This window comes from Pavona decussata, unplaced genomic scaffold (assembly GCF_977016875.1).
Source record: "Pavona decussata unplaced genomic scaffold, jaPavDecu1.1 SCAFFOLD_143, whole genome shotgun sequence".
Lineage (NCBI taxonomy): Eukaryota > Metazoa > Cnidaria > Anthozoa > Scleractinia > Agariciidae > Pavona > Pavona decussata.
The window spans coordinates 3,149,919-3,177,792 of record NW_028145556.1 but is presented as its reverse complement, the minus strand read 5'-3'; the positions used below and the strand labels follow the sequence as shown (position 1 = coordinate 3,177,792).

At 39.1% G+C, this 27,874-nt stretch overlaps 1 protein-coding gene across 1 annotated transcript; it reads left to right on the top strand.

The window, feature by feature from the left end:
• On the top strand, window positions 1-27,133 carry LOC146466617 (polycomb protein SCMH1-like). The gene is made up of 17 exons (XM_085127174.1): window positions 1-592; window positions 2,287-2,503; window positions 3,054-3,109; window positions 4,111-4,197; window positions 14,426-14,486; window positions 15,593-15,862; window positions 16,287-16,355; window positions 16,456-16,500; window positions 17,766-17,845; window positions 19,088-19,322; window positions 20,014-20,102; window positions 20,363-20,594; window positions 21,757-21,787; window positions 21,895-22,508; window positions 23,045-23,197; window positions 25,072-25,190; window positions 26,441-27,133. Exons 1-17 carry the CDS (start codon window positions 521-523, stop codon window positions 26,567-26,569), a joined length of 2,559 nt encoding a protein of 852 aa, XP_084983300.1. The 5' UTR covers window positions 1-520; the 3' UTR covers window positions 26,570-27,133.
• Window positions 27,134-27,874: the final 741 nt, after the last annotated feature.

Here is a 27,874-nt window from a genome sequence, read left to right as displayed (position 1 = left end):
CAAACATTTTCAAACCCTAACTAACTTCAAAATAATCTTGATAGCCCCTTACCGTACCCCGGAGGGTATTTTTGGTTCCGGGTGTAGAATGTAAGGAGATTCTGGTATCGACTCGTCGGCAGTAGTGTTTGGACTATTATCACACATTCATGGTCAAAATTTAGTCCAAAAAGTTTATTTCTGTACATTTATGGTTTAGCTCGACTAAGTGACATTGCTTTAAACTCTGTTTGAAAGTTGAGAGCAGTTCCTAATCGTAGTTTCAGGAAAGGTTTCCCGCCAAATGGGACGCCATTTTGTTTTGATGCATGGCGCACGGATGGCAAGCGAGCCGTGTTGTAGTCGAGTATTTTGATAACCTGTACCAATAGATAGACGCGGGAATATTTGGCGTCAATTTTGTGATAAATTTTGTCCATAAATCGTATTGCAGTGATAGCATTCTTCTCTTGGCAATAATTGTCGTTCTACGGCGGCCATATTGGATTTCGCTTGTTTGTATAGTGAACTGTATATAAAGATGTCCGAAGGAAGCGAAGGCGAATCCTCATCACAGAAGCAGAACGGTGAAACATTTAACGAGGAAATGAAGGTAAGCAGAATAAAATTAATTTTGAGATCAAAGCATTTTCGAGTAATCGCTTTGTGAGATTGATGTGCATCAAGGCATATATCGCTTTACGGGAAGCCGTTTCGGCTTTTTGCAATCCAGTGAACGAAAACTTTTGAATGTTCATGTTCGTGGTTACTTTAGACTCACAGAGTGTGGTGCATGATCATGTGCTTCTCGGAATTTCCACGGTTTTGTTTCGGTTTTCGTGTTGGCCACGTTGGTTGGTAAGGACAATGGAAAATGATTGCAAAAAGTGTTCAGTACACGATATAACTACCATGCAAACCACCAGTAATAACCTTTCAGTCATTTCTGGAGTGTAGCATGCAATTGTTAGTGGTTGTGTTCCTTCTGCACTTTTCTCTCCTGGCATTTTGCCAAGTATGGTATGGTAGACTTGGATGTTGGCAGTTGATCGCCAGGGGTGGGGAGGGGGATTTTACAAGGTAACAAAATCATATTTGTGAAAAGCTTAGTAACCAAATAGTCACTGGAAAGAGAAAACTAGACCTAAGAAGAAGTAATCATAGTGGATAAACATTTGAATCAGAACTTCCAGATAAGCCAAATCCCAATACGGATAGAAAATACAGCTCATCACTTGGAGCCTGATTAAAGTGATCCGTGGTTTATATTGTGAACTTTGACCTACAGTTTTAAAACTAATCAAATAAAGATTCTTTCAAATGAATTTTGCCTCTAAGTTGACTTGGACTGTTTATCATCATCATAATCATCATCATCATCATCATCATCATCATCATCATCATCATCATCATCATCATCATCATCATCATCATCAACATCACCATCATCTTTATTATTAATACACCCAGTCAAGAAATTGTGTGGAATTAGTTGGTCCTAGCTCACACAGCACATTTCTTCCAAGTCCATTGGAATAATCAATATACAGATCTCATTTCTTTTTTTAGATAAATTTGTGGAGCTGGCCTGTTGTTATGGTAACTGCTGTTACTTCAGAACTAGTCTTAAAGTGCCTGTGCATCAAATTTCTCACCTGAATCTACAACTCACCATTTGCAGAAAACGCTATTTTTTACAATCTTTTAAATCTTAAATGTTTGTGGTCTACTAATGTGCTACTGACTAGGAAGGCTGACAGACGTCATGCGGCAGATTCAGGGACCAGATTTGGAGTGTTGTAATTGAAGTGAAAGGAAAATACTGAGTTTTGGTATCTTTTTGTCAGTCTTCATGTTATATCTGTAATGTCATTTGCTGAACAGACGTTGTCTGACACAGAAAGTGAGCAATTGAACAGTTAAGACAAGTCTCATGTTTCCTAATCTACATCACAGCTCTGAGAAGAACCAAGTCAAGTGGTAAGCCAATTGAGAGGTTTTTAGAAGTCATTTAACAAAATTGAGTTTTATCCAAATTGCAAATATTTTTTTTCAGAATTTCTTTGTGTGATATGTTGATTCAGGTGAGAAAATAAAAAAAGTCGTGCATAGGCATTTTATATTATAGCAAAACAACAGAGCAGCAAAGCTGTTTATAGTTTTCCCATGTCATCCAAATACATTGTTTTGTAACTTTTCAACATGTCACTAACACTACATCAATGAAAAACTGTTATAAGTCTCCTTAATTAAGTTCTTTAACACTTAAAATCAGGTGCTAACTCTCAAGGAATTTGTGCATTCTAGGATTATGCAAAAAGCACCATGAATGAATTATTGGGAATGTTTGGTTATGAAGAAGAAATCACTCGTGAAGCTGTAGAGGAACTTCAGATCAGACTGCTTCCAGACGAAGATGACAACGCCCAGCAAAAGACTGATAAACCCACGGAGATGGAGAAAGAAGTTCCTGTTGCTGTTAGCATTAGTGCTGATGAAAGCCCTGTTGTGGTACAAATTCCTGGTATGTGACATTTAAACATGCTATTGTACATGTTAATTACTCCAAACGTTTATCCCTCATTGTCCTTGCTTGTGAGCGATGGAATGAGTGAAGTTCACCCACTTGCTAAATAAGAAGTAATTAAATTAATAAATAAATAATTAAATAATAATAAATCATCTTTATTTAGCCTTGGTCAGTGCTTCTAGCATAAGGTACCAGGGGTGCCGAGCATTGAACTTCATAAAAAACCATTTCAAATTGAACTTAACTTGGTTAATAATCGCAACCTGCAGGAGGTGGGGCAGTAAAAAAATTTTGGAAACCCCGTTGTGGGGCCTGTTGGAAGCTCTGTTGCGGGGCATTTCACTCATGAATTGTTTTCACCAGTCCTCTGAGGTCATGGAATTAGATTAAAAGTCATTTAATTTTCTTTCCCAGTATCTGTTTTGTGATGGAGGTGGGAACTGAGGCATCTGCGGTTTCCTCTGGGTGTGTTGTTATCAGACAATATACCAATGCTCAGTGATTCTGCAAGCCTTGTTGATAAATTGTCTCTTTGTTTCTTTAGGTATAGAAAATGATACCAACCCAACCGTCATACCCATGCCAGCTGTGAGTGATGCAGTAAGTTCATCTTTCTAATTTTATTGTAGTTTAGATGCTTAATATTTTGGAGATTGTTCCAGGCATTTGGAGTAGTCCTACCTCTAAAATAGTGCTACATAACATCAAACATTGTAATAAGTTTTTGCTATGGTTGAACAGGAACAACCATTATCAGGCAGTAAACTAGTAATAATCGTGGATTAGTAAAGTGCGTTCAATCTCTAGTGCAATTACATTTTTCATTGTACTGATTGCCCAGAAATATTCAGGGAAAGTGGCTTTGTAGGGTGCTTTCAGACAGACTTCACTTAGCCAGTGGGATTCAAAGATCTTGCATGAAATTGAGGCAAGTGGTCAGCCAGTCCAAGATGGCACCCAAACCCTGAAATCGCACAGCATCCAGAAAGAAACGACACAAATAGTATGTGTCCTCCTAACGTCGAACACAATCACTTTATTTGAGTGTCATCAGTATTCAGTACAGGGCCTGGTTGTTCGAAAGCCAATTAACGCTAATCCCCAATTAAAATTAACTAAGGTTTTCATCTGGCTCATTAAAAATATTTTTAAAAGCTAATTTTAAGCTAATGGTAAAGAAAAGCCTTAGGCAAAACTGAGGAACAAAAATCTTTTTGAAGAGTCTTCATTAATAATTAGTAATTAAAATTTAGCCAAAGTTCTTGCAAACCCAGGATTAGCTTAATCAGGCTTTGAACAACTGGGCCCAGAGTACTAACTGGGGACTATAAGATCAGACTGGAATTTGTAAAATGTTGGTTCTTGAAGAGATGGGAAAACTGGCAAACCTGGAGAAAACCTCTCGCGGGAAGGGTGGAAGCCAACAGCCACCTCAGCCCAGATGAGATACAGTGTACCAAGTCCAGGAATTGAGCCCAGACATGTACTACTGTGCCATCCCTACTTCCCCTTGTACACAATGTTGAATATGTTTAAAACTCCAGGATGTTGCCTTGTCACATTTACCACTCCAGACCTGATTCTCTTTTTTTTTGCTGCAGGTGATTCCAGTTCCTAGTGCAGTGCAGACATCAACAGAGTCATCTATCAACCCCCTCAGTGAATCTAGCAAACCAGGAACAGCATTGGTAAGTGCTTTTCTTATTTATAATCTCACTCGTTTACAGAATGCATTATCAGCATTCTCAAGGAGTATCATGGGGTTAATTAGGTTATCCCTCCTCCCAGAAACACCTGTGTTAACAGAAAGACTATTTGTTTGCTTGACCAGGATTTGATAGCGCAAACTCCAGCTTGGCCTGGTCTGTAACACAACTAATACTATTGCATTACTGAATACATTTTACAAAAGAAAAATAAAGTTATATGTTTGTTTCAAATTGAAAAATAGTTTTTGGTTTAAACTTGAAGCCATTTTTCATTTGCAAAATATTTTCCCCCGTTAATTTTTTTATCTACCACATGTAAACTGTTGCATTTCTAGTCAGAACTTAAGGTAAGTTTTAAATATTTTTCAACATCCAAAAAAGTGCTGAGAAAAGGAAAGAAGTAGATGCCAGTGGTGCAAAGAAACCATTGCCTATCACATAAACCATCTTTTTTTTTACCACTCAAAGTTAAGTGAAATCTCTAGCGTAGATACAGATATAGGTACCTTTTTGAGCCACCCCCACCCCACCCCTCCCCTATTATCTACCCACTCATCCCCCAAAAGGGTCCAAACTGACCCACCACCCCATAAAACAAATGTCCCAAATTTTCCCGTCCCTGTCGATTTCCTGCTCAATTGACCTGCTTTGTTTAGCTTCTGTAAACATCTGTAGCAGATTGCTTAAGGGGTACAAGAAAATGTGCCCATGAACTGTGACACAAATAACTTTGTGTAGCCAAAATTTTGTGGATTTTGGGAAAATAGTTGATTGGTGGTTCTAATGAAACTGGACTCTGTGCAGATGGTACGCTGGTTTCTTTACTCATCATGTTCAAAGAGTGCAATGTTGGTTTCCCTTTCAAGCAAAAAAAATTCAAATTTAAGGGGTCAGGACCGCTGTATAGCTGCCTCTAATGCTTTTTTCGGGGGCTCATTTCTGCTGGAAATTCATGGGGCATGTGTACCCTATCCCCCTCAACCATAGAGAAAAAAATCTTTAAATGCATCTCCATAATCTCTTATTACTGCTAGTATTTATTGCTTGCTGGTGTGGGAAATGCTCTGAATACTCACTGTTTATTCACTGCTGGTCTGGCAAATGTTAGGAAATTATGTTTTAATTTAAATAAAAAATGGGAGTGTTGCACTGCAACTGCAACAGTCCTGTTTAGTGTTGCAGGAATATGAATTCAGTGTTCCCTTGTCTTTTCAGTACTCACATAAACTATGTTGGTTTTAACAGTGACTTTGTGACACAAAAAATGAGTTGAATGAAACAAGTCACTTGTTTGACATTACATGTACCTTTAACCCGGTCAGATCTATTGTTTGTTTTTTGTATTTAGATGCAACTGGTGGTTTGTGTTCCAATGTAACAGTTTTCATCGTAATGAATTAACATTATCTCTAAGTGCAAAACTAATAATGGCTTTACAAACTCATCAGCTAAAAATTGCAGTTTGTGAAATGCAGTTTCTTTCAGAGTGGCTTCATCCACTGATGTTGCCTGTTACTACAAGTAAAGTTTAATTTTATAAATTGTAATTGATCATTTTCCATGCGTTAATAAATTATTTGTCAAGTATTGCATAGCAAACCATATATGGTAAATCTTAATGGGTAAGCAACAGCAACACCACTGATTACAGTACGACAAATGGTCCTAACTTGTTTATTCTAATGAAAATGCAAAGAGGCTATTTGTAATGTAATCATATCTTAATGTTGCCTGAAAATTCTACATGTAAGATCATGTGTGGGCATTTAATTTGTAAAAGGCAATTTTCCGCAATACTTTGTGATTCCAAGAGAGCACTAATTATTTTTCTGTCTTAAGGAGTGTGTTGTGTCATTTGCTGTAACCTTCAGCTGCTTTGAATTCTGTGGTGTGTTCTTAAAAATGCTTCCATTGGAAAATATTGCAGTCCATTATTTTAAGGTGTTCTATAGTGGTAGGGAGTAAATGCAAGAGAGCAGAGGTTTCATTTCAAAGAGCATTTTTGTCTCTTTCGACATTACAGAGAAAACAAACCTTGGCATTGCAGTGTAACTGTACATTTAACAAGCTTTAACCTAATGTATTTGTAAGTGAATGTGACAAAAATGCAAAGCAGATTTAAGGATTTCATATTTGATGAATCTGTGTAGCTTACGTTGCACCCAATTATCTTGCCATACATGGTTTGTTTTGCTCTGCCATTGATTTCACATGTGTGAGTTCTTGGCAATTTGAAAGTTGGCAATGTTGCTGGTTTTAGCTGTTTCTGATTTTATAAGAGAAAATTACAACAAATGCAGTACAAAACATTGCATTTTTTATGAAAATTGAAAGAACTGTTTATTTATAAGTATCACTACCCATTCCTCTCTTGTTACAAAATCAGCGACAGCTAAAGCCAATAACTGAAACCTCTGTTCTCCTCTTGCCAGGCTCCTCATTTCCTTGCTGAGCCTCCTAACATCAAAGGCGTATATTGCGTGGTGGCAAATCTCCCCGTCATTAACAGAGGCAACAAGACAAACATGACATTTAAGTTCTGGAATTGTATCATGTGTTCTGAGTACTTTGTTCAGAAACCGGAAGTTGTCTTTCGTGTTGAGCATCCCCATTTGTTTGGAAGCCATCCTGCGTGGCTCTACCAGGCAGCTGTTTGTCAAAAATGCCATCAGAGTTTAAAGCCATCCAAACAGGGCGCATCAAACGTTTCTCCAGTTTCTGTTGGATTGGAATCCACTGATGGCAATCAGCAGAACATAGCATCTACACAAGTTGTTTTCACTGAAAGTGCTTGTAAAGCCCCTGACAAAGATGCCGTTGTCTGCTCTAGCCCACCCAGCAATCTTGTTATTAGCACTGCTACCACTGAGCTACCTTTACAGTCTTGTGCAACAGCTGAAAGCACAGAGTGCGAGAAGCCGGCAGAAGTCTTGTTTGATTGTTATGTGTGTTCAAAACCAGTGCTCAGTAACTCTCGACAAGGGAAACTCAGAAGAAGCAAATTTCCAACATTGTTCAGTAATTTACCTGAAAGCGTCGGTGTCCAAAGGGTTTGCTTCATCTGCTCCGAGAGATTGACAAGACAACGAGACAGATTTGTGCATGCAGGCATTGCAGAGGAGGACCGGGATTATGCTGCTCATATTAAGATATGGACTGGACAAGATTTCACTGGTAAACTGGCTTCGCCACCTCCACCTGCTAAAAACAATGATTGTTCAAAAAACAATGATTGTTCAATGTGTTTTGTGTGTGAAAAATACATGGCGGAGAATGCTGAACAAGATGTAAGGGCATTGAGCAGAACCAAATTTCCATCAGTTTTTTCAGTAGTTCCAGGTCATATCATCAAGCTGTTAATATGTGATTCTTGCAACAGAAAGCTTCTGAAAGTTAAGAGTCGCTTTGACAAGAATAACACTGTGGAAGAACAAAGGGATTACTGGGTGTATATAAACAGCTGGAGGGACCAAAAAGGACTGGAAAATCATGTCTTTAGTACTAATTTTCCTTAAATAGACTGTTTCACAGCTACAATCATGGACAAAACTTGTTAAGAAAACTGCAAATTTTGCGCATATATCCGCACATATCTGCCAGAAAACACCCCCTGGAGAGAAGCAAACCTTCATTTCCCCCTCCCCCTAACTCAATGTTGTTTTGAAGGACAGACAATGACCCAGTGTTTTTTTTTTTTCAGGGCAAAGCAACATGGATGAGTTGAGGGGGGGGGGGGGGGGCTGCGTTGTTGATGTATTATTGTAGCGATCAAATTTGGAGATCGACTAAATGTTTCTTAACGGTTCTGTCCACGATTGTAGTAATACAATGTAGTAAGTTATGGAGAGTCAGATAAGATAATCTAACTAAGTTTTCTTCCATAGCTTGTATATTAATGATAAAAATTAGCGAGAAAACACAATGTTTCAATGTCATTATGACATGATTTCCAAGTGACAAAATAAAAAAAAAAACTGAAAAAATGATGGCGACATCAAAAATGTTGTGTTTCCTCCCTGATTTTTATCCCTTAATGTCTGTCTAAATCTAATCTCATTTGTATATTAATGTACAGTTCAAGAAAAAATCCATACTCCCCCAGTAGGTTTTTTGTTTTATACCCCCCCCCCCCTCCCCTTCATACTTTACTTCTTAAATTCAGTATTTTACGACCTCCCTCCCGCTAGGAATTTCTGATGACCTTGCATGGGGTGGGTATGGATTTTTTCTGGAACTGCACAATGCAGGTTAATCTTGTTCTCAGGGTCTCTCTTTTCCAGTCCACTGGAGAAAGAACGATGACTCTGGGAGCAAGATTGTATGCAGGTTTCTGTGAAGTCATTTTTGTCAAAGATATTTGCAATGACCTCTATCAAGCTTGGAGCTGATTTTAGCTGCTCCAGGATTATCATCAGCTTGGTAGTCACTTTCATAGCTTTCAGAATTTATCAGTGATCATTCTTGTGAATTAATTTTTTACCTTGACTTTTTAAGGACGGTGCCTACTATTGTTACTGCACATACGTTCTGCGCGTCTGGAGATACTGACAGGTTTCCTGTGGGTTGTGCCTCCAAATACAGGGATATTTTTGCACGGTTTAAAATTATGCCGAGAAATTAGAACTTAGCAAGTGCTTTTGGTACCGAAAAAGAAAATCGGGGGTAACCATACATTTTTCAGATATTAAAGCTTCAATTTGGAAAAAAACGCCATACATTGCTTTGTATTTTACTGCTTTTTAGAATAAAAAAAACGCGTGGTTACCCCCAATTTTCTTTTTGGATTCCATCAGCCCTCGCTAAGATCTGCTTGTCCCACATAGTCATAAACTGAGGAAAAATTCTTCGATATTAGTAGGCAGTGTCCTTAAAACTGCAGCTTTAAGTTTGCAATGAACATCAGTGCTCCCAATTACATCATGATTCAGAAGAATCAGAATTCTTGAATTATTCACAAAACGTTTGTTCTATTGTGATGGAAATCAACACAAAGCAAGATGCTGAAATGATTTATCACCCGCAGCACTAAGTTACTTTTGGTGGCTCAGTTGAGGGTGCTTATTAGGGATGAGGCACTTATTTCTCGTTCAATCGAACATCGGGTTGTGAATTGTAATGATACAAGTTCGCATAATCAAGATAGCATTTGCTAACATAGAAAATATTACATAGCGGGGCGAAGATATGAATATTATTTTTGAGTGATAAAAACAATATTTTATGAACCAGTGCAGTGCAGTTGTTATTAATTGAACCAACCCACTTTGGTTTTAAGTATTTTTCAGTAACCCCAGCTGCCTGGATGCAAAAAAACTCAACAAGTCGTTGAAAAACAATAGCATCGTTTTTGGCCATTGTCAAAGAATGAGCTGTTTCCAAAATAGTCAATGTATTTAGTTTTCCAAGTTGAGAGAGGAAAAAAATATGTATTAAAGTAAAGGATAGGTGAGGCTGAGATGTAAAGGTTAAGAAAAAATAATGTTATTGGTGTGTAAATAGACGTGGCTGGATTTTAGATCTGCCATTTACCGAAAGGCGTACTTGAATCTTTGAATGCTTTTCATTTGTCAGGACTGGCTGGCCAGAGCACTCACTTTTTAAACAGACTACAGACTGTATCAGTTTTAAGGATAAGTTTTATTCTAGTCCTTCGAATTTCTTCAAAATAGGACGTACCATTTTCAGAGTGATAATTTTTCAAGATTTTGCAGCAGCATCCCTTTACAGCGGTTACCAATAACACGCGACCTATGGCATTCAAAAGAGTCGGATAAAGTTGCGTTTTGGTGGACGTCAATCAAAGAAAAGCCGTTGAAATTATTTTGAATTCTGACAAGATTCCAAGGTAACCCTGCAAGAAACTAAGAATTTTACCTCACTAAGAGAGGGTAAACTTATTTAAATTGATTCTCCTTCCAGATCAAGCGCAAATAAAAGGTTTTAAAAATTTCGATTTTCACTGCACATGATAATTTGCTCACTTGCACGCATCGCTGATTTAATTGTCAGGTGTGGCGATTTCAAATCTTTCATAAAAAAATACCGCTTTGTCTAAACCATGCGCATTTTTTAGACAGTCTGTCTTGGAAATCAGCTTTCATGAAGTCTACCATCCGTCAGCGGATAAAACTGTCAATTTATTCGTTCTGTTGCCTTGAAATGTTCGCAGAATTCAAATTAATTTCAACGGCTTTTCTTTGATTGACGTCCACCAAAACGCCACTCTATCGGAGTCTTTTGAAGGCGATAGGTTGCGTGTTATTGGTAACCGCTGTAAAATGATGTATTTGATTTACAGTCTGGCTGGCCAGTCTTTGAAAAATGGCAAGTACGTGTAGTCTCCTCTTTAAAGATTGTATAGTTATGTATAATTTAATTATATTGGTTGCAGTTGACTAAATTATTATTCAGTGATGGGTTTTAGGGAACTACATTTACTTATCTTCGTTCCTTACATAAGTTTTTATTTTGTTGTCAAGGGTCTTTGTTAAGCTGTACCAAAGAGGAAGTTAAATTTGATTGTTCAGCTTTTGATTGTATGTGAGAACCAGGCCTGTAGAGCTGGTAAAGAAAGATTACTATGTGTAGTTACTGTGCAACTAAGAGACAAGTGAACGCTTAAATTATTTCTGGAAATATATAACCCAACCAGATGCAGGATAAATTAACCTTGGGGGGGGGGGGGGGTGTACTAACCTTACCACAGAATAAGAGTTGTTGCTAGGGGTTTCTTAGGGATGGTTTTTTGTGATGCTCTTTTTTGCAGTGTTTTGTGGAATTTATTAGACAAGTGAAATGTATGAGGGTGCACAGATGGATTTTAATGTAACTAGTGCCAGTCCCCAACTGGGCGGTTGAGAAACATCCTTAAAACTCTTCAAAAGGGGTAGAGTTCCAATCTTTTTTATGAGTCGGAGATATTCCAGCCTTTCTTTATAACCTGATGTTAGCATTCACTGTGTTTGTAAATAAAAGAACTGCCACTGAAGGAAACTGGATGAAAAGCCATGCTTATGATGTCAAAACGTCTATGAAAAGTCAAATTTTGAAAAATCAAAACGCCATGTTTTGCTTCTTGCAAATCTTTAACTATTGGCACTGTTTTCAATTTTCACGCATGTATGCCATGTACCTAAGTTTTAGACCTTTTTCTGTTCTGATCATGTGACTTGACAAATGTGGTTGGGACTCGAATATCTTGAAAACCTTTTAAATAGAAAAAGAAGGTCTAAACAACTCTGTGGAAGTAAGGGATTGATATGATGATTAGGGACTTCCCATAGCAAAACAATGTTAAGCCGTTAAGCTGTAACTTACATGAATTTATAATTTGTGGTTTGTGTTTTTTATTGCGGTGTTGTCATGTGGCTTATAGTCATGGAAGAATAAACATAAATTTCCAGAAGTAATTCACCTTTCACCTTTTTCCTTACTTCAATAATAAATATGCTGATTTTTTTTAAATACTAATGCACTAGTCAATTGAAACCCTTCCCCCCCCCCCCCCCCGGACCCGGGACAGATAGGGGGATAATAGGGGCATATAAGCACTTTTGATCAGAGATCTGTCCCCTGGGGGTGGTAGATAAGATGTGTTTTGCTTCTTTACAGTGTCCCCACCTCGGGGAATCAGGGAGATTTGACTGTGCTTGACTCAGGTACTGAAGTTCTTCGCGAAGTGAATCGACTGCACATTGTCATTTTCGCGCCATCCATATTGGCTGATTATTGGCGAAATGCTTCGCAAAATTTGGTTTAAAGACAATTCAAAAGAAAGAAGAAAATTCATTCCAGCTCTATGGAAAACTCTGCCTACAAACCCATGGTGCAGCCATGGGTACAAAAATGGCAGTCGCCATTTCTGGCTACAAACATTTATAAAGGTGAAAGATTCAGAAGCAATTCAGTTCTTGATGTGCGTACGCACTTCAAACCTACTGAAACATTTTAATATACGCACTTCTCTTCCCGGCACCCACCAGGGGTAAAAAAAGGCTTCATCAAAGGCGAAGCACCGAGACTTCTCAGAACAAACTCTTCTAAAAACATATGTGAAGAGTAAATTCAAAATCCTAAATCACGCCTACAGGAAAGAGGTTGTCCCGAGAACTTAAACTTAAAACATATCCTCATGAAAGCCTGGCATTTAATAGAGCAACAACCATGGATATGGCTCAAAGAAATCTACAAAGACCCTCCCCTCATATGTTACAATGAGAGGGCGGTCAGTCAAAGATATACCCGTGAGAGCTAAATTATAAAAAAGGCTTAAACACGTGCTAATCCTGGCTGCCCTATAGAGTGGTTCCGTTTCGAATGCATGGGACTTGTGGATGCACCAAGTCGAAAGCGGCTTTACGCTGACTGTGCTGTTTAACATTTTCAAAGCTACTACTGTTGAGAAATGCTCTGTTGTAATGTGAAATTCACCTTCTTGCAAAATTTAATAATCTGCAACAAGTTTTGTTAAGAAAGCTATTGCCTTATTAAATAATATTTTGCTCCAGATTGATCCAGTGTGAATGGTTTCTTTTGTCTTGTTTTGTTTGGTTTGGGCTTTTTTTTTTAACCCCTTGCCAATTTGTACCCAGGGGGAGGGGAATTTGATCTCAAGATTTTCCCCAGGGGCTGGAGGTTTTGGTATGATTTGATCAGGGCCTTTGTCAAATCCCCCTACCTGTCCCGGGTCTGGGGGGTGGGGGTTTCAATTGACTAGTGCATAAGTTGGGCTACACTACAAAAAACTACAAAGTTATTTACTTATAACAAAAACTAGTTACTGAACAAATGGGGCATGGACAGGATGTAAGTACCCACGCAAGGTGCGTTCGTGTAAAAATAGAAGAAATAAAACATGTTACCTAACAATCAATTAACTCTTAAGAACGATTTTGATAGAAGTGACTGGACAGTCCCTTGCAATAATATTATTGTCCTATACAGTCTACTCTTTGTCAAGAACATATGTTAGAAGTGCATTGTATATATTATGTACAGGTGTATACATATGTGTACAAGTGTATTGTACATTTGTCAATTACCCTTCAAGGGTACTATGTAGATCCATTACCCATTTATTCTGTTCAGGCATTTACTTGATGCTATATCATTGTAGTAGCCATCCTTCAAGCAGTCAATGACACTCGCAAGACTGCAGTAATACAAATTTTGGGTACGTTAACGCTCTTAAAAATGACTCCACATCAAGCAGAATGGTTCACAAGCCCCATTTGCCGGTATTGAGTAGCTTTCAGAAGTAAACGTGGGCTAATATCTGAACAAACTTTTGCTCTGGAGCTTTTTTTCCCCCGTTTTTTGTGCATCTTCATTCATGAAAGCTTCCAAAATAATAATCAATAGTTTTGTTGTGGCTTAATTCACAACACTTCGGCTTTGTTTCTATTAGCATATAATAATTATAACATTGTTTTAATTGCATTGCCCAAAAGTAGTAGGGTGCCATTCAAAACTGGACTAGTAACAATCAAAGATAAGGGAATGTGTTTGATGATCTGGATACCAGGATCTCTCTCATTTTCCAAGTTGGTGATGATGTCATCTGCCTCTGCAAAATCTGCAGGGAGGCCAGATAGGCGTCCCAAGATCCATTCATTTGTTGATTGTCCCATGCAGTCTTAACTCCAATCTGTATTAATTAGGAGTGTGTTGTATGTCGAATGCAATAAGTACATGACTTGTATAAAGCTAAACTGCTGTATAGTACAGCTTAAACTACTGGCTAATTAGTCACCAGACACTGTCTAGCAGTAAGTTAAAGGCCAAGAAAACTGTATAAGGTTTATGCTGCAGTTTGGTCGTGCAGTGTAGTCAGTATTTACTGTCATTTTGTCAAACATAAAATTCAATATAAAGACCCTTTTATGCTGCCAGCCATTCAGTTATTGGCTCCCATTCTGCTGCTAGTGACAAACCTCCAGTCTCTTCGGCATGAAGTAACATTGAAGTGTTTCAACTTCCTTCCTGGTTGGCATATTAATCACAAATAGACTTGCCATGCTTGCTAATTTATTGTCATAAAACTGCTATTTGCCAGTGTTTATCAGATGGTATAAGTTTCCCTTGCCCTTATTTACCAAGAGATATATTTATCAATAATCATGACATGTCAGTTTGTTATATTGTATTTTGTTGTTTTTCACTGTTCTTGAGACTGGAGGTCATTTTTTTGTGTGGCATTTTCTTTTAGGATGAAACAAGAAGTGAAGTTCATAGTTCATCAGACTGGACGGGGAAAGCACAAGCCAGTAGTAAGTTGTTCAATAAAATTATGCATGAATTTTATTTCTACCTTGTGCACTGCCAAACTATTACCTTGGGTGACTGGTAATCAGGCTGCATTCTATGAAGGTTATTCCAAAGATCTTTTGGCATACTGGCGTGCAATCATAGTCTTTGGTGTAAAATCACTCAAGACAGAGGTAATACCTGGCAAAATATTACTTTGGCTTTTGAAAACTTCCACCATTCAAACAAACCATTTTGGTCAAAAATGTCCAGGTTTTCTCTCTGGTGTAGGAATTAGGTCTACAGGCAGTCGCAAAAAAAAATATCCTGGTGTAGGTGCTTCGTCGGCCACTTGGTGTCGAACTTCAAAACTCTCGGCATATCTTCTGCATAGGTCTCTAATGTCTCAGAAACTATGCATTTGAAGGGGTGTCAGATGTTTAATCTAAGACTCCATTGTACTGAGATGCCAAAACCTGGGTTTTAAAGTGCAATACCAAACCTCATACATTCACTTTAGATATAGCTAGCAAGCTCCAAAAATGTCATTGGCAGACTCTAGATTTCCAAGGAATCATAATACACTCATATTTGATAAGAATCTATATTTAAGGACGGTGCCTACTATTGTTACTGCGCATACGTTCTGCGCATCGCGAGATACTCGGGTTTCCTATGGGTGGTGCCTGCTAATAAAGAAATATTTTTGCGCGGTTTAAAACTATACAGAGAAAGCAGAACTTATCAAATGCTTTTGGTATCTCAAAAGAAAATCGGGGGTAACCATGCATTTTTCAGAGATAATTAAGCTTCAATTTAGGAAAAAATCCCATACATTGCTTTATATTTTGGCGTTTTTTAGATATATTACTGCTTAATTATCTCTGAAAAATGCGTGGTTACCCCCAATTTTCTTTTTAGATTCCAATAGGCCTTGCTAAGATCTGTTTTTCCCGCATAGTCATAAGCCGCACAAAAATATTTCGGTATTAGTAGGCACCGTCCTTAAATTGGAAAACGTTGATCCCATAAAATGGGAAAAAATGACCATTTTGCAAAGGAAAAGTCCATCAAAAATTTTCATTCTATCCACTGATTAAGATTTTTTGTATTTTGCTTTCTTGTACAGGCGAATCTGAAACAGGTGTCCATGTAACTTACACATCGCCACCTGGAAAGAATCCATGTCAGAAGGTTCAGCTGTGCTCTTGGTGTAAGAAATCAAGTGTACTCAAAGACTTCACCTCCAGCGATGGTGAAAAGGTCGTCTCTTGCAAGAGTCTCTGCTCAGCATTGTGTTTTGAGCAAGCTATAAAAAACATTAAGGAGAGCGAGAAGCACATCAACAGCACTCAGGATTTACTGCGATCACAGGGGATACCAGGAACAAACAAGTTTGGTGAGCATGTGTAGTCCTATCACTATTATCAGTTACTGAAATTACAGCTCAGTAGCTTTCATTTGAATGGTCACATTTCAGGGTTTGTTCAAAAGTTAGAACCACCTTGTACAGCATGATAAGCAGCACCACAGGAAAGTAATGCTCAGTAGCTTTCATTTGAATGGTCACACTTTAGGATTTCATCCACAGACTCAAATGTTAGAACCACCTTGTACAGCATAATAAACAGCACCACAGGAAAGTACTGCTCAGTAGCTTTCATTTGAATGGTCACACTTTAGGATTTTATCCACAGACTCAAATGTTAGAACTACCTTGAACAGCATAATAAACAGCACCACAGGAAAGTACTGTTGATAGCTCCCTACAGTATAATTTCATATGGCATTCTGAATAACACAGTAAATCTGTCTTTGTTCAGTTCCGGTCAAGCCTGCCTCATCTGCTCCATTAACTCGGTCAGCTTCAAGGGGATCTACAGCAGGCAAATGTAGGTGGACCCCTTAAAGTTTGATTAAAAAGCCTTCTTTTCAACTCAGGCTATTACTGTCAGTCCTAAATGTGTGTTTTTATCAATCTTTTTCTTTTAGCCAAGAATGATTCTCCTACACCTCCTAAAATTCCAGCAGTTCAAGGTAACAAGGAGAAATATGTCTGTATTTTTGATATCTTATAATTGAAGGGATGAGAGCTAAGTCATTGTATGTCAAATTTCGCTGACTTAAAGCATAAACCAGGGGGAAAAAACACAGTGGGATGTTCTCCATCTAAATTATAGGCATCATGCAAAAATTCAGGCACTTTTGAGGAAAACGAAAGATCAGGCTAAAACATAAGGTGGTTGGTTTCAGACCTTCAATTATAGCTAGAAAAAACTGTTTGTGCCTAGAATATATCTACAGTACACATTCCTGAACCCACTTTAGATAAGATGAGACGAGGTGAGATAATTTTTTTAATGTTAGATACACTTGGAGTGGTTTCCCAGTCTCCCGAGCCAGAGGCTTATGATATAAGTGTTTGACAAGCTAAAACTATAGACTGTTCACAGTCCCCCTATTTTTCCGTGGGATTCTCGAACGCTTGTTAAGGCGAGCGCGATCTGGGGAGAGTGTCTAAACTACCGCTTCCCCTCCCTCACTATACTAACACCCACTCCCACTCCGCTCGGTAGTTTAGACACTCTCCCCAGAGCGCGCTCGCTTTTACAAATCAAGATGGCGGCGGTTTCATCGAAGCGTACCGGTCTCGAGAATCCCACGGAAAAATAGAGGGACTGTAAACAGTCTACTAAAACTAAGACCTATGAAAGGAAAAAACTAAGAACTAGCAAACAACGAAGAACAAAATCGCATATAGGAAGAATTGAAGACTATACATATCTTCTTATTTACAGTTATACATACCTTCACAAATCAAAGGCAATTGCTGCATTGGCAACTGATAAAATCGACAATTTATTTAAATGTCTGTGAAAAGATGACACATTTGGTGAGTTCTTTACAACTGGTGGTAGCTGGTTCCAAATACAAGAATCAATTTACATATATGAACCATGAAAAAATCTACCATTATAAGAGTTTTGTTTTACGTTTAACCCACTTACCACAAAAATTGCCAAATCTTTAGGCTTTGCACTGTCATTGGTTTCAGCAGTAATTATTATTGTGTAGTGTGCTAAAAATCAAACCTCAAGCCAAAATTTCAAAGAAATTATTATAAGGTGTTGTTTTCTGTGGGGAGCTAGCCATGGACATCAGACACCTTTCTTGAAACAAGAGCCAGAAATGGCATGTTCTCTTGCAGGCTATTTGGGAGTTAATTTTGGGATAATTCGAAATTAATACATGCTTGTTTATAATTTACTGACTGTGAGAGATGCTTTTGTTTCATTAAACAGGCCCAAGGGGTATCTTTTCCTGGGATGAGTACCTGGCTAAGACTGATTCAGTGGCAGCTCCATGGAGTTACTTCAAACAGGTCAGTATAAAGGTCTAGCCAAGTAGCTTGGTGTTGTGCTGATAGTAAAAGTTCACCTATTTAAACAAGATGGCATGAAAATGTGGAAATTTGTTAATACATGTGAGCTGCCATGGACATATCCCTTTCTCTGTCCTTTGGTATTCTGTTGTGTAGGCTCTCTCAGGAAGCTGGCAGCTAGTTCCTGCATTTATTCGATTAACCGCCCTGGGCGCTTATTTTATTTTGGGCCCATAAGGTAAAGGGTGGGCGCTTATATGAGGTGGACGCTTAATCAAGGGTTGGCTCTTAATATTTTCCCAACATTTACAGCAAGCTAGGACATCTTTTGAAGAATAACAAAACCAGGAATAACAAGTTCATTTTGTTTCAACATGGCAAAACAAGCCTTAGCTAACTTGAACAATCCATAACAATATAAAAGTTTCAAACAAAAAAAGTTTCGTTTTCAGGATAAAAATTTATATTGAGATACGAGCTTTCGATTCCGTCTCGTAATCTCGGAATAAAAGTTCATGGACTAGTTTATCTGAAACCAAGTTTGGAACACAACCGACGCTCCTCTTACTTCACGCTGGGCTAGTACAGAAATGTTTTTTGTTGCGAGGGGGGTGGGGGTGGGTGTGGGCGCTTATTAAGTTTTTGGGCTTTCAGGGTGGGCGCTTATTCGAAGGATGGCGGTCAATCGAATAACTATGGTGTGACTGCCGGCCGTTATAGTGAAGATAACCAGCTACTTAAAGTTTAAGTATGACTAAAAACATAAAAAATGTGAGACTTGCTTTTGTTTATGACAAGCTACTTTCCCTCAAACTTCTCCAAAGTTAAATGGCATCCCTGGGGTGTCCCCACAGTACAACCCCTGGGACTGAAGTGGAGGGGGGAGGGGAGGTTCTACTGCCATGCATGACAGAGAGAAAGGAAGTCTTATTTAACATAGAGCGGTTTCCAATTGAGTGTCGTAAAATCAAAACCAAAGTTATTACTCTGGCCAATAGCAACAGATGTAAACAACACAACGAGCCAATCAGAATTCAAAGCAAATACATGTAACTGGCGCCAAGCGCGGGAAAACGCGTGCGGCCAAAACACGATTGGTTTTGGTTTGGATTCCCATTGGTTGAGAAAGTGGCGCGAGTTTTGTTGACCAATCACAGAACGCAGTAATGCAAAACCAAACCAAACGCAAAATGACTTTCGACACTCAATTGAAAACCGCTGTTACACTTGTTGTTGCTTTAGTCTTCAACACCTCCCTACAATGGCTTCCAAGCGAACATGAAACTCGAGGTGGCTGATCCAAGGATTGTGGACACTATGTGTGTGGCGACAGTGGTTGGTATACTCGGACCAAGGATAAGGTGCAGGTTTGATGGCACAGATAGTGCTAATGATGTGTGGCACTTGGTGGACTCCAAAGAAATCCATCCTGTGGGGTGGTGTGAGGGGAATGGTGGACGACTGCAACCTCCTGTGGGTAAGCTGTAAAAGAATCATGTTCAACAAGTCATGAAAGAGACTTGCTTTTGTTTACATCTCTGGGGGTTGTTACCTTACCAAAGAAATTGCAATTTTAGTACAGAAAAGTTATTATATCGCTATAAACGGGATACGAACCCATGTGCATGACATACAGTAGTCGTAGTGACTCAGCGCTCTTAGAGCTATGATGTAACTTACGTGTGCCCGAGTATAAAAGCAGGAAATATACGTACATTGGACGGGATTCTTATCCGTGTCTCTACCACTGATTAGAAACAGTCAACGTGATAATGTTCACATAACTGAAATCTACAGTTATTGAATTCCAACTAACAAGTACAGAATTTTAATTTTAATTCCTTGCCTTAAGGTGATATTTACACGGGACGTTATTTAACGCAACATTGTTGCCATAAAACAGCGCGTGGACAACTTTTTAACGAAGCAGTTGTGTTCCGGCAACACTTTGCAATTTTTTGATCTGTCTTTAAAACCACGCAACGCGTTACCGCAAAAGAATTTCATTAAGAGGTCCGGCCCGTACGCTATGTTGTGTTAAAAGTTGTCTCGTGTAACATCATCTTCAAACAGAATGGAAACATAACCATGGGAGAAAGGACTTTAATTTGTAGTAGATTAAATTAAAATACTTTGCGTTGTTTGAGATCTTACGTTTTTCTTTGCAGGTTTTAAACTTGACCCTGGGAAATATTCCTCCTTTCTTGCACGGACGCTTGCAAACGCTGAACTGGCTCCTGTTCGACTCTTTAAAAGGGTAAATGATGCCCACTTACTTTAACGAGTAAATACTTTGTGTTCATAATTTCACAGTATGCCAAAGGTTTTCAGTATTTTCCGACTCGGTGAAGGTGATCAACAACGCTGAAATGTTTTGTCACACTTGTGTCGGAATGCCTTCAATTTCTTTCTCTAGCTCTCAGATGCAGTCACCTAAAGAGTATTTCAAAATATTTTCATTCACTAAAAATAGAAAAAAAAAAAAAAGAAAAAAACATGATCTTACTTTTTCGACAGGAGCCAACACCTCCGAAGGAAAACTTGTTCAAGGTCGGTATGAAGCTAGAAGCACTGGATCCTAAGAACCCACTGCTGATCTGTGTAGCGACCGTAGCCGGGATCGATGGCGACAAAATCCGCGTTGATTTTGATGGCTACCTGGGCTCAGATTACTGGTGTAGATATGATTCTAGAGATATATTCCCTGTCGGGTGGTGTTACTATAGTGGACATCCTCTACAGCCGCCAGGTAAATAAGCATTCTTTTTCGCAGCGCTTGCCAACCTGTTTTCCCTCGCTTTTCACTCGTTGCTTATTTTCCTGCGTTCTTCATCGGCGACCGTATGTTCCCCACTCAGCTACTCTTTCTAACAAGGTATTTTTTCTGCATTTTTTCACTGGTTGAAAGTTTTCAACCACTTTCTGTTCTCAGCGTATTTTCCCGCGCTAAACGAACGCACTTTTTTCCCCGGCATACTTTCTTTACCGAACTATTAGGGGCTGTTTACATGGAGGGAGGAAGATCCTAGAAGGTGGATCAACTTTTCGTTTGGTTTACATGCAGGAATTTCGGTCAAAATAAGTAACCAAGTGGAGAAGGAAAAGAAGAAAAATTGTCGGCCTTTAGCAGCTGAACGCTCGGCTGCCGCCATATTTGTTCTTTTTTATCCCTGGTACTAGGATCTTCCGAACTTAGGTAGTTTACATGGTGCTAGGATCTTTCTATCTATCAGCTAGGAACTTCCTATCTCTAAGAAGATCCTAGCGCTGGGGCCAAGTACAACTTTTTGCATGTAAACTAAATAGAGAAAACATATGGCGCTAGGATGATCCGCCCGCTAGGATCTTCCTAGTGCTAGGATCTTCCTCCCTCCATGTAAACAACCCCTTACTGTCTGCATGTTTCCCGTCAGTTTTGACGGCTGCACGTTTTCCTGTGCTTTCCATGGATTCCACCACCGTTTTTTTCCCGCGCTTTTTATTGCCTGAATGCCGTTTGCTGTGCTTGACGATAGTTCGATGTTTTCCCGCGCTTTTCATTTACTGTATATTCTGCTGCATTTTTTTCCTCTGCCGTATTCCGGCGGCTGTATTATTTAACGCGCGAGATACCTGGCGGGTTTTCGTGCGTTCCGCCACTGCAGTTACAATTATCCTTGAAAAACTTAACTTGCAAAGGGTAAACATAAAATAGGATAAAATTAAATAAACACATACCTCCCTGGAAAGTTTTCCATGATTGGTCACACTTTAGGATTTCACCAACAAAGTTGTAATTGCGAAACACATCAAAATATTCACAGTATTTTTAATTCTCAAGTATGTATGGATTTATCTGATTGAAAAGACATTTGACTTTGCTTTGTAGAAAGTAAAAGTAAAATTATGTTTATGTCCTGTTTACTTTCAAGGAAAAACGAAAAAAGCCTTGAAGAATTTAAAGTAAGTGACTTTGCATATTTTTGAAATTTCATTAAATTGCGCTGTGATCGGTTTTGTTGCATCACGTGGTGCTAGAAATTTCTTTTTTGAAATGTTTTCTTTTGCAGTACCAAGGGAAAAGAAAAAACAGATAAGTCAGCCAAACCGGAGAAACCCACCAAACCAGATAAACCAGTCAAACCGGATAAACCCGAGAAACAAGACAAAAAGAAGGCTCCAGTTTCCTCTCTTACTACACCTGTACCAGCAGCAACAACTCCTGTCCCCACCCCCACCGTAACAACACCGTCAACAACTCGCACAGCTTACGAAGCGCCGTCAGCTGAAGCAGATGCTGACGATTTAGGAGCAAATTTCACTGTTCAAGTGTTTATAAACCATTCGTGCTTTCCTGGCCCTTATCTAAGTCCGGCTAAGGTAGCAGGGCTTCCAAGCTGCTTTCGAGGCACTGTATTAAACGTAGCGAGAGACTGTTTCCAGTCAATTGTAAATGCAGGCGTGGAGCCCGTGACCGTCTTTGGATTTTTAAAGCCTGGGAATGGCAAAACAAAGATCACGTGCAAGAACGGCAAGGAGACTTTGACCTGCTTTTTATCGACCATAGACCGCGTGGCGAGATTTTGGTGCGTGTTGGATAAGTTCGCGGAGAATCTGCAGTGCTGTGTGAACCTGTTCTCTGGAGAGCGAATCACTGGGCCTTGTTCCAAGTGCGGCAGAAGCGGTAAGAGATTAGGAATGATGGCTGGGGACGGTCAATTTATTGGTTTGTTTGCTTTTTAAGGGAGGAAAGGGATGGTGGTTAAGTTTGAAGTAAGAGGTTCATGAAAATTCAGAAGGCTAATCTTAAAATGAAGCACGGTGTCCGCTATCAAACTCAGTCAGGGCTATGCAGCTGTTCATGGCTGCCATTCGGCATGTTATTTAGTTATGCTCATGGCGAAATCCCGGCCTTTATTGCAATCAGTGATACCACAGGTATACCCGAATTTCACGACCAGAAGGACGTCTAGGCGTCCTGTGGACGGCCATTGTTTGAGTGAGCATATTCACCAAAGTTCTCAATGTTCTTAAGGGAGCCAAAACCCTCTTGTCTGGGGATTTAGAAATACCAAGTAAGGGAGAGGAGGACAAGGGATGTACAGGAAGACATTCTTCGTTTCTTCCACGAGGTTTTATTCCAATCGCCAAAAATAAAAATTCACGTTGTACCTGCATGGGTTATCGTTACAACTCATTGTAATTTGATGTTGTCTTCAGCGTCAAGACGTAACACCGTTTTGCCAGAAGCATCGCCTGTGGGCCCGCTTGTAGTTGCAAAGAAGAGTACCGCGGGCTCAGTCAAAAGAGGCGCGTATAAGCAAAGGCAAGATGGAGCCAAGCATGCGCGGATTACTATCGACGATGATGATGGTAAGGATACGTTCCTGTCTTGTTCGATGAACCAAATGCACCTTTCACACTTCACTACCAGAAAATAAATGTGTTATTAACCAGCCGGGGGGTCCCGTATTGGGAAAAAGTAATCCCGAGGTCTTGAATACGGCCTGAGACCGCAGGCCGAGTGGCGTATTCGAGACAGGGGGTACATTTTTTGCCCAGTACGAACCGATCTAGACCGGTGAATTACATTTTAATTTTTTTTTTGTCCTAAATGCTGAACGGGCGGAATTCTGTAAATCATGCAATGATGGGTTCGAACCTCGAACTCGGGCGGATTTATTGCCAGACCTGGTCCTTGTTTTCTTGCGGACAAAAACTGTAATCCACTAGCCTCGGTCGGTATTGTTGGGAAAAGCTGTGTCCTCTGTCATGCTTGCAGCCCTCGGACGGTGAAAAACATATATTTCATGTTCATGCATGTACTTAAATGAATTGTTTTCGTTTTTGTTTTTTTGTTTTTTTTTTCGCGGAAACAATTACAGGTTAAAAAGTTGCCTCATATTAGGGTCATTTACATGATGCAAATAATCCGCGGCGGATCTTTGTTTATAAGTTAACCAACATTAGCATAAAGAACAAAAGTAACTGCAAATAAATGCAGTCTAAAAATTAAAAAAAACTCGGCAAACTTTGTACTCTCTGAAAATTTGAGCATGATATGTTAAATAGTTTTTTAAGAAATTAACTTTCAAAGTATCAAGGTTTAGAAAGAATGTATGGTCCACCGAGCCATACATTCTTTATAAATTTCTCTGTGTTTTAAAGCTAATTTCTCCGATAATATTCAACATGTAGCACTAATATTCACTTTGATTATCAAGCGTGACTTGGTCTTTTAGTTAAGTGTCCATTTGTTCCTGGCATGTTGCTTGATTAAATGCTAAATGATTATGAATATATGAATCATATATTTGAACTGCGGATGAAAGATGAAATAGAAGAAAGATCCTCGCAGTTAGTACGTAGTCTTTGCCTAACGAGGTAAAATGATGAGGCAAAATATTGAACAATGACGTCAGCTAAGTTTTTCCAATGGAATTATTTCAAATGAAGTTCTCCCATCGCAAACAAACGATGCAATACACAACATTGTTTTGTTTTTGTTTTTTTAGCGCTTTAGGCTATCCAAAACCTCTCTAATGGCGCTATTGAATATCGCAATCGCAGTGAATGCTTATCTCGCTAATGAAGTGACGGATCATTAGTGAGATTTAATTAAGAATTTAATTAAACGATATCAGCCCTGCACGCGACCTGATATCATCTCAAAAGAACTTACTTTCCATACCGCATTTTGATCTGAAATCATATGGTCGGCGTGCTTTTTTTTTCTTCTCAATATTTTTTTTTTGGAACTGTTTACCGGAAGATATCAAGAAATACAGATTTTACTGATATTTTTAAACGTAACCTGAAGGCCGAAGTTTTTAAACAAGCTCTTTTAACTCTACTTTTTTCCCAGAAATTTTTAATTTTTTAGGGTATCTTACCTGTAATTAGTTTACTCGGTTTCTTTTTAAGCTTTTTGGTGTTCTAACAGTAAATTTTTAAGTTGTAGGTTTTTTTATCTGTAATTAACACAAAAGACGCTGTAGAATTATTTATCGTTATTGTTGTTGTTGTTGTTGTTATTATTATAATTATTATTATTATTATTATTATTATCATTATTATTATTATTATTATTATTATTATTATTATTATTCACCTTTGCGCAAAATGACATTCCACAGAAGATTATCAGATAATGTCTTGTACTTCATAAATGTCCTGGGATTGTTAACATGCGCGTGAAAATGAAGAGCAAACGGTGTAATGTGTGTGCCTATTTATTATTTTCACAGATGTTAGTTCTCCAACAGTTGAGTCGACGTCGCCGCCGAAAACTTGGTCTGTAGACGAAGTGGTAAAGTTTATAGAAAAATCCGAACTTGCAGAACACGCGGAGATGTTCAAAAAACACGTGAGTCAATATACCATCTTGTTGCCACCTTGAATGTGTGTTCTCTTTTGGCAATGCTGTCTTTAAAGTTGTAGCCTTAACCCCCCCCCCCCCCCCGTCTTCGGGGGAGGGAAGAACTTGGTGCGAAGAAGGGGAAATTGCAACCTTAGAGGTAACGAAAAAAGAAATTACCCCCCTCCTCCCCCCGACCAAAAAAATAAACGTCAATGATGAATTTGCGCGCAAAGCAAAACGCGTCATTTATACATCATTGAATAAGTGTGTTTGTGTGTGGGGAGGGGGGGGGGGGGAGGGAGGGGTAGTCTTATTGTGAGTCTGCTTTTCCTGCAACCGTCCCTCAGAGTTCCTACCCCATTATAGTATATTCTGATGTCAGTTAGAGCCCCCATTTTAGTGAATAAGTGGCAAAAGACCGCCAACGAAAATGCTGCTAGCATACACAGGATCTGTGAAAGATCTAATCAGCTAAAAATAAGCACACAAACATAACGTAACATAACATAACATAATATTTCATTCAGGAAATCAACTAATCAATAAAAACACTTCCTGAAAGAGGAAATCGTGAGGTTTACTTTCCCCAAATAAACATTCTAAAATGTAAGCAGGCTAATATATACTGCGTAGGAAACTTAACCAGACAGCAATGAACAAAAAAAAAATGAAATATCACGTCGCTGTCGCGCTTAGCAGAGTGAGGATAGACAATACTTTCCTTGAGCGAATGCATGGAGAAAACCATGGCAAAACTATTCAGCATATCGGATCTGAAAAACATCTACGTCCCATCTCAGTGGCTATTTCACAAATAGAACTGACGCGATCCAAACTTAGTAACGGTGTGTCCATTCACCTACAATTATAGGCCTTCCTTTAATGAATTTGGTTGTGACCCCTTTCTAGTCAACCCAGTCGTGAGAATGCGACCTCATCCAGAGGCATATTTACTGGGGAGTACCCTCTGGGCCTCTTTTTCCCCGGAAAACTAACCATAACAGTGTTTTGACGATTGTTCGAGGAGAAAGCAACGCGATAGAATTCAAAATAGAACGTCCCTGTTTTCGCTCAGCTGTACATCTACTCTAGTAAGATGCAAAAGACGCGATGATACGAGAAGCGCGAACATCTCTCCACGCTCGAGTCACGTTCTCGCGAGGTGGGCTATTTTCACGCGCGTTCACGTGCGACAGCGTTCCGTCTTCAGAGGCGATAAGTAATGGCACTAAGACAACTCCTTTCTCTCTTTGCAGGAAATAGACGGCAAGGCTTTGCTTCTTTTAACACGAGAAATGATTATGTCTTACATGGGCCTCAAACTAGGACCTGCCATCAAACTGCTGGGCTGCATAGATGAATTAAAAGCCAAGAAATCTACGTAAATCTCCACCATTTTCTCGGATGTTTCGCTCTGCGTTCCGAAAATCCTCGCGGCATGAGCGGAAATATTTTCTCATGGCGGAGAGATAATTCGGCACTGTTCCCAGTCTCTTGGACACTCTTTCTACGATGTTACTAGAAGAAAGAAAAGAAAGAGCAACTGACGTTAATAGTAAAAAGAAGACGCAGAAATGCTTTGACTTCCTGAGTGTTTGTGCGGGACGACTTCAGAGTAGTGTTATTTAGGGTATTTAAGTCTTTTTAAATTGTACATACGCTTTTGGATACGTGTTTTCATTCGATTCCTTACATTCAACAAAACTACCACATTCACAGAACGTATCACGCGAGTGATACTCCCACGCAGTCATGGAAAACCCGCGCGGGAGTGTAGAAACACCTCGAGGGCTCTTTGTACCCCAGTTCCTCTCGGAGCAGACCCGGTATGTTATGAAAACTCTTCCTAATTGTCCAAAGACACAAGAAAAAACGTTTTTCCATTCCTTTCTAAGATACTCATAATTTAATTATCACTTAATTTAGATAATAAATCTTCTTTCAACAAACCAAGTAGCCTATGCATACGTAAAATTATGTATTCAAGGACAAATTCGTAGGAAAGTGTGGTCTCCCTTTGTTCGATTCAATGTTGGCCGCACACCTTAGATTCTACTGGTACCCTTATGGCAAATTTATACGTACCGATTTAATCGGGGCTGATTTGGTCCAATTTCACAAACGAATTCGTGGAGTTTTGCGCTTTTTTCGCTGTTTGACCGCGCGGAAATTGGGACGAGACGAGACTTTTTCTTTTTGTTGCTCTCGTCCCAATTCCCGCGCGGTCAAACAGCGAAAAACGCACCAAACACCACGGAAACACTTGCTATGCGGGCTAGAGGAAGAAAATCGCCAGATTTATAATAATCTGGGGTAGTGCTACAGATTTTTTTTAATCAGGCCGATTTTCACCGCGCTCTACACCAACAGGAAAAGAAATCGGCTGACAAATTGTTAAATTAAGTCTGTAACCTGCGCTATTATCTACTAATCGGGGCCCAGTTGCTCGAAGCATGGTTAGCGCTAACCCGGGTTAAATACCATGACAACCTATAGCTTTTAATACCTCTTAACCAATGGTTAACGCTAACCATGCTTCGAGCAACTCAGCCCGGGTCGATAAATTGGTTTGTGGAAATAAACCTTTAGGATGTCCTGTTGCTGCCTGACTTCAATCACGTTGCTTCTTTTTAATAATAATAATAATAATAATAATAATAATAATAATAATAAAAATAATAATAATAATA

Coding starts and splice junctions, on each gene's coding strand:
- LOC146466617 (XM_085127174.1), top strand. CDS start 521: ATGTCCGAAGGAAGCGAAGGCGAATCCTCATCACAGAAGCAGAACGGT. Junction 20,595..21,756: donor ACATCCTCTACAGCCGCCAG/GTAAATAAGCAT, acceptor TTTACTTTCAAG/GAAAAACGAAAAAAGCCTTG. Junction 25,191..26,440: donor CGGAGATGTTCAAAAAACAC/GTGAGTCAATAT, acceptor CTCTCTTTGCAG/GAAATAGACGGCAAGGCTTT.